General features: G+C 42.9%; 1 protein-coding gene across 1 annotated transcript; it reads right to left on the bottom strand.

The window, feature by feature from the left end:
• Positions 1 to 5,186: 5,186 nt before the first annotated feature.
• On the bottom strand, positions 5,187 to 6,158 carry LOC142071071 (olfactory receptor 52P1-like). Its single transcript, XM_075125365.1, has one exon. It carries the CDS (start codon positions 6,156 to 6,158, stop codon positions 5,187 to 5,189), a length of 972 nt encoding a protein of 323 aa, XP_074981466.1.
• Between the last annotated feature and the right edge of the window lie 1,710 nt (positions 6,159 to 7,868).

Raw genomic sequence — 7,868 nt, 5'->3', positions numbered from 1 at the left:
AGGAACAGCCAGAGAACAACATTATTGGGGCTTAACTGTTTCACTAAAATCTCTTGGCTTTAAAAGCCCATCGATTGTTTCTTTCAGGCGGCTTCTGTCTCCCTTGGATACCTGTTCCGCTTCTGGGGTGGGGTATCGGGGCCTGTAACTAGGGTCTCTGCCTCCATTTTGCCACATTCTGTTTTATTCTTGGCCCACGCCTTCCACTGTTTCTGCAATTGGCAACATTCAGATACCTTAAGGGCTCCTATCTGGTGCTTGCTAAAATCTCCACTGGCTCCCAGGATGTGCCAGAAGGCATTTTCCTTTCTTTGTCTCATTAAAGCCCTGTAAAGTCTTAACTACAGCCAGAGGGTCTAACAGGTTCTTATTCTGAGTACTCATCAAAAAATAAGTGGCACTTGTATCTAACAAATAATTCTGTCCAAAAGCCCCTCCCTCAAACTTCACATAAAACATGAACCTCCTTCACCCATCAGTGTGCCATAAAAAGGTGCCATATTTGCGGCTGTCTGGCCTCCCTACAGGAGGCAAATGGCTGTGGTATTGGTGCACTCGGGGTTTTTCCTGCATGCTCAGTCAGCCTGAACAAAAATTCCAGGGTGGACAAGCCTTAGGGGATATCTCTAAATTTTCACCTACAAGGGATCAAGAGCTTTGACTTGACCCTTGAAGCGCCTGACTTCATTCACTTTCCCTTTTTCATTTTTCTCTCCTTTAACATTTTATTTAGGAGAGGCCATAGGTTTAAACAAGATTGTTTCATGCAGACACAAACTTTACAATCTTTGGGCCAGATCCTTCATTTGGAAATTTACTGATTTTCTCAAAAGTGCTTCCTAGGTACTAATCTATAATTGCCTGGCAACTATATCCTCAAAGACAATAAATACTTTCAATGGAGGGGGGTGGGCGGGAGAAAGAGAAGGGAGTGAGAGCGGGGGCAAGAGAAAAAGCAAAGAGAGAGAAAAAGTGGAGAGGGGGAGAAGAAGCAAAGATGGGAAATGAGAAAAGCATGACTTAGGCTGAAAGGAAAACCTAAGCAGAGGAAAGTACAGAGAACAACTATGAATCTAGAAGTAGGCCCCTCGGGGCCAAAGTATCTAGAAACCCCTACCCCGAGCTCCTATTCTGGCACCAAGAGGTGAGTGTGAGTTGCTGCCACATATGCCAGAGTGAGACCAGCTATTACAAGGCTGTGCTCTGGGTTAATGGCTCAACCAGTTTTCCTGAGGCTCTGGTCTGGTCAGGGGTGAAGAGCCTGACCTCTACCCATTCTTCCCCTCCTGGGTTATTCCCTGGGGGACCAATATCAACTACCATGGGGGCTATGGGTTTCTGCAACTCTTCCAGAATTTCAAGCCAGGGGCGGTGATGGGTTGGGTCACAGATACTCCCTCAAGACTGTCATTAGATGTGCTGGGATACCACTAAGAACAAACCCCCCGCCAGAGAATGCTTCCCTGCGCTCCCGTCTTATAGATTCATAGATATTAAGGTCAGAAGGAACCATTATGATCATCTAGTCTGACCTCCCGCACAACGCAGGCCACAGAATCTCACCCACCCACTCCTTAGAAAAACCTTTCACCTATGTCTGAGCTATTAAAGTCCTCAAATCGTGGTTTAAAGACTTCAAGGAGCAGAGTATCCTCCAGCAAGTGACCCGTGTCCCATGCTACAGAGGAAGGTGAAAAACCTCCAGGGTCTCTTCCAATCTGCCCTGGAGGAAAATTCCTTCCCGGCCCCAAATATGGCGATCAGCTAAACCCTGAGCATATGGGCAAGATTCACTAGCCAGATACCCAGGAAAGAATTCTCTGTAGTAACTCAGATCCCACCCCATCTAACATTGCATCACAGGCCATTGGGCCTATTTACCATGAATATTTAAAGATCAATTAATTGCCAAAATCATGTTATCCCATCATACCTTGCTGAGCTAGACACACCAGTTGGCTCCAGCACTGACCAAGAGGTTGGGCCATGCCCCCCTGCAGTTCACAGAAACTAGGATTCACTTAGCCCAGGGGCTTCTCAGTTAACAGGGACCTTCCCAGCACCCAGTACTCAGTCTTTCTGGGAGCCTAAACCCCAAATAATACTCATAAATTGTCCACCCTCTATAACACTGATAGAGAGATATGCACAGATGTTTGCTCCCCCAGGTATTAATAACTTACTCTGGGGTAATTAATAAACAAAAGTGATTTTATTAACTATAAAAAGTAGAATTTAAGTGGTTCCAAGTAATAACAGACAGAACAAAGTTACCAAGCAAAATAAAACAAAACACGAAAGTCTAAGCCTAATACATTAAGAAACTGAATACAGATAAATCTCACCCTCAGAAATGTTCCAATAAGTTTCTTTCACAGACTAGACTCCTTTCTAGTCTGGGCCCAATCCTTTTCAGACCAACATTGTAGGTTATGGCCTGGGTCCAGCAATCACCCACACCCCTGTAGTTACAGTCCTTTGTTTCAGTTTCTTTCAGGCATCTCTTTGGGGTAGAGAGGCCATCTCTTGAGCCAGCTGAAGACAAAATGTAGAGGCTTCCAGGGCCTTCTATGTTCTCTCTCTTGTGGGTGGAAACCCCTTTGTTCTTCTGTGCAAAATTGCAGCAACAAGATGGAGTTTGTAACCACCTGGGCAAGTCACATGTCCATGAATGATTCAGCTTTTTGCAGGCCAATGCCATTGTTTCCATGTTAGTTGGAATGTTCCCAGGAAAGCTCAGAAGTGGATTGGCATCTCCCAAAGTCCATTGTTAGTTAAGCACTCCCAATTACTTTAATAATCGTTTCACAATATGTTGGCCAAACCTTCCTTATGTGTTTCCTACAGCAAACACTTTAAATACAAGCATAGAGCCAACACTAATAACTTCAGATATAAAAATGACACATGCATACAAATAGGATGAATATATTCAGTAGATCGTAACCTTTGCAAAGATATCTTACATGGCATATCTAGCATAAAACATATTCCAGTTATGTCATATTTATACTCTTAAGCATATTTCCATAAACATATAGAGTGCAACATCACAGGGACCATACAGGGACTGCCCTGAAGAAAAAGAGAAAAGGAAGCTAATGGGAATCACACCCCCATTCTCATAATGAGAAGGATAGGAGTAGAGATATGATGCTGACTCACTCCACTTTCTAAGGCTATGATGCCCACAAATTGGAACCACTATTTCCCTCTGCTCTTCCCACATGGGTTTGAGCACACAACTTTGACTCTTACATTCTCCGAGATCTTCCTGGGTCTTATCCTGGAATTATTTTGGTAAGGCTCTAACAGCACATTCACCCTCAGTTTTCTGTTGTTTCAATCCTGACACTTACTGTTTCAATGTGTTATTCCATCTTTGACTGTCACACACCTGCTTCTGAAGCACCACTATCTGAGCTGCCCTCAGTCTGCACATTGCTTTCTCTTTCACAGCTTTCTCTATTTCTGTCTTGAACACTTTTATCTGCTTATCTGCCAGCATCGTTGCAGTATGCTTACAGAGCTGCAGGAATGCTTTGGTGATCGGTGAAGTTCCCAGGTTTCATTATCATGCACATGAATGAAATCTGCCAAGTTTTTATCCAAATCTAATTCTAGCTTTCTTTCTCTCCAGGTGTTCCCTGTCCTTCTGACATATGTTTTATTCAACAAGGTTTTTCAGCCCAAGCCCATAAATAAACAACAAAATTTGACAGTGAATCAACTCACACACTATGTCATGGAGAATTACAGTTTGCTACCGTGATCCACTGCCCACTTCACCTATTGAAACAAACAAACAAACAAACAAACAAACAAACAAACAAACAAACAAACAAACAAACCACTTGCATTTATCTTTCCATTCCCCTCCTGGCTGGCTCACCAAAATCTGTTACCAGAGGTTTTCAGAACCCCCAGCAGGAGATTAACTTTAAATTTTACTATTTCACTCCAGGCGGTGTCAGGAATAAATCAACTGGAACACAGCAATTCTGTCTGATCAAGGATTAAATGCAAGTGAGTATGCCTTTGTCTAACACTGCAGTGTATTTGATTTAAGCACACAAAGACATAAACAATAGGTTTAGAAGATCCCAGATATTTACCTAACATCTGGTACGGTATTGAATAATTAACAACAGATTCACAGTGGCCATTTGCTCACCCACTGGGGAGACAGGGTGTCAGGAAAAAGGACTCTCAAGATGGCTTCAGAGGACTGCTCCAAAGTACACTGTATTTGATAATCTTTTATAACCTCTAAAAAAAAAAATACCATAGGTCAGTGACCCCTCCAGGATCATCACTTTTCCTAATTTTAAATAAACTTCTAATATCAGAGGCATCTAGACTCAAGGTTTTCATCCATTTATGTTCTTCTGTTCTCACTTATTTACTTGTCTGTCCACTCCTCCCATTCTGATTAGCAGAAGCTTCCAGCTAGGTTTTGAACTTGCATCTAAAAGCCTGCTTTCCAATTTACCCTTAACTATGTGGTGTCCTATTTTATTAATGAATAGTGGCTGAATACACATCATAGGGTTGCCATTATCTTGATCACACTCTGGGTTACACACCCCTCAAATCCAGGGTAACACAGTCCAGTTCTCAAAAACACACACTTTAACAACTCTCACCAATAAGCTCTAGTAGAGCATTCCTAATTTCTACAGCTGCTTTCCTGTATTAACACTTTCCATTTCAAACATTTGGAATATCCTCGGGCATCCTGAAGTATTGGAAGGAGAAACATCAGGTAAATTTTGCTCACCAGATCACTGTACATATGACAAAGAAGTTCAGCATTGTAGATGATTTCTTTGTTTTGGCTATCAGAAAGTGCAGTTTTAGTTTGTCAAACTGATCAAGAACCCTGTTCACAGAGGGACTAATGGAAAGTCACCTTGCTTCAGAAAGCTGCAGTATCTTTTGGTGGTCTGAAACTCATCAAATGTCTGAGTGACAGGGTGTGTGGGGATAGAGTCTTACAGGTGACACTGAAAGAGATGAGGTGATGGTCAGAAAGAGGGAAGTTTGGAGAGAGCCATGCTTGGTGATGGAGTGATAAGATGTTAGGTGTGAGGAACTTCTCAGACTGTGAACTTCTACAATGCTGAGCTGAGCCAAACTGGGACAGAGCACCCTTGATTACTGAGGAAATATCCTTCCTCCTCTTATCATGCAGGTTTAAAGTCAGTGGCCCCAGGTGAGCACATTCTGAAGGTGTATTTGCCCACTTTGTCACGAAGCTCTTTGGTTTTGACCCCATAAATGATTGGATTGAGCATGGGGGGGATGAGGAAATAGAGGTTGGCCAAGATGATGTGAATGTGGGGAGCGATGCCCTGACCAAACCTATGTGTCAGAGAGGAGAAAAGGCAGGGAGTATAAGACATCAGCATGACACAGATGTGAGCTGTGCAGGTGTTGAGGGCTTTCTGGTGGGCTTTCTTGGAGGAGATTCTGAACACGGTCCTTATGATCAGACCATAGGACAGGGCAATGAGCATCAGGTCTAACACGATGACTACAAGTGCTATCACCAAGCCGTACAACCTGTTGACTGTGATGTCCCCACAAAACATCTTTGCCACAGCTATGTGGTCGCAGTACGTGTGGGGGATAATGTGGTTGGCACAGAATGGCTGCCTGCTCAGGAGCAGGGGCATGGGCAGAATGAAGAGAACAGCTCTTATCAAGCCCAGAAGCCCCAGTTTAGCTATTCGTGCATTGTTGAGGATGGTGGCATATCTCAGAGGGTCACATATGGCAACGTAGCGATCGAAGGCCATTGTCACGAGGACGGCTGACTGCATAACAGAAGCTGCATGAAGAAAGAACATCTGGGTGAGGCAGCCACCCACAGTAATGCCTTTCAAGTTGAACCAAAATATACACAGTGCCTTCGGCACAACAGATGTAGACATGCTGATGTCTGTGAGTGCCAGCATGCAAAGCAGCTGGTACATCGGTTTGTATAGGGTCTGCTCTGTGCCTACAACAAACAGGACCGTGCAATTTCCCAGCAGGCTGATAGTGTAGAATGTAGAGAAAGGGATGGAAATCCAAATGTGGGCAGTTTCTAGGCCAGGAATACCGCTTAGAGTGAATGTTGAAGGGTCAGCGGGGGTGAGGTTGAAAACGGCCATGGGGTGATTGATGTGCTGATCGTCTAAGAAATGCTCAAGATGCCTGTGAAGGAAGAAAAGCACAGTGAGGGGGGTTATACACTTTATAAAAAAATAATACGGTAAATATCTTATAGTGATTAAGAATATAGAAAGGGAGGTGAGCAGTGAGGTGGCAAAATTTGCAAATGGTACCAAATTATTTAGGTCATAGGCAAGTCCAGAGAAGTCCTCACAGGGAAAAAAAACAAGCCAGGTGAATCAGTAACATGATAGCAGATTAACTTCAATTTTCATAACTGCAACTTGCATGCCTATTGGAGAGAAAAGCTTGAAATCCTCAAACACCTTACAAGTTTCTAATTTCACTGTATGAACTCAGGACAGTGACCTATGGATCATGGTATGTATCGCTGAGAAACCCTTCTCCCAGTGCAAACACCAAGAGAAACTAAGGAAAAAAATTGGGATCCAGGAGGAGTGGGATGGGGAATCATATAGAAAATACAATGAAGATGACAGGTCACTGATTCAGAGCAATCTGTATTAGTTGCTAAACTGGTTGAAGCAAATGATATGTCTTCTAATAGAGCAATGTAGATATCTACATCTAGGAATAAAGAAAGTAGGTGATGCTTACATGATGGTGGACTATCATGGGATGCTCAATGACTCTGAAAAAGATTTGGGGTTGTGAAGAGATAATAAGCTAAACTTGAGCTCCCAGTGTTACCTCGTGGCAAAAACAGGCCATGTTACCCGGGGATGATAACCAGGGCAATCTCAAAGAGACATAGACGCTATTTTACCTCTGTCTTTGGTACTATTGCGACTGCTGCTGGAATCCTGTGTCCAGTTCAGGTGTCCACGATTAAAGATGGATGTTGATACACTGAAGAAGGTTCATAGAAGAATCAGAAGTATTATTAAAAGATTAGAAAACCGACCTTACAGTTGTAGGCTCAAAGAGCTCAATCTGTTCAGTGTAACAGTTTAACAAGGTTGGTTAAGGGGTGACTTGGTAACAGTCTGTAAGTACGTACATGAGGAAAAAATATTAATCATATGTTTTTCAGCCTAGCATACAGAGGAGTAAAATGATCCAATGGCTGAATCCAATGGTACTTGGTACTGCTGTGAGTGCAGGGGACTCCATTTGATGACCTCTCAAGGTCCCTCCTGGTCCTATATTTGTATTATTCTATGATTCTAAGTTGAAGCTAAACAAATTCTGACTGTACCCAAAGCATACATTTAACAGTGAGAGTAATCAAGTCTGTTCTGATGTTGGACTGTCAGCCCATCAAGCCTTTGCGGTTGTGCCAGAACTGACCAAATGCTGAACGATTGCTATGGCCGACTGCCCAGCTAAGCGTTGAAGAGACAGAAAGAGTAATTAGCTATTGGTACTATCTACCAAGGTTCCTGGAGGATTCTCTCTCACTGAGAATTTTTAAATCAAGGTTGGATGTTTCTCTAAGAAATCTGCTCTAGGAATAATTTGGGGAAAATTCTCAGGCCTGTGTTATACAGATTATATGATCACAATGGTCCCTTCTGATCTTGGAATCTATGTGAGGCACTGCATGGCTGAACATTTTAGATGAGAAAAATAGTGACCTGACCCCATAAAATCTCATAAAACTCATGTCATTAATGGCTAACAGAGCTGACTAGCAAAATATCCCAGAGCACACTGGGTTTTACGTCTGTCTCACAATGGCACATTGT

This window comes from Caretta caretta, chromosome 1 (genome assembly GCF_965140235.1).
Source record: "Caretta caretta isolate rCarCar2 chromosome 1, rCarCar1.hap1, whole genome shotgun sequence".
NCBI classification, from domain to species: Eukaryota; Metazoa; Chordata; order Testudines; family Cheloniidae; genus Caretta; species Caretta caretta.
Note: the sequence above shows the minus strand (reverse complement) of the source record. Positions and strands in the feature narration are given on the sequence as shown.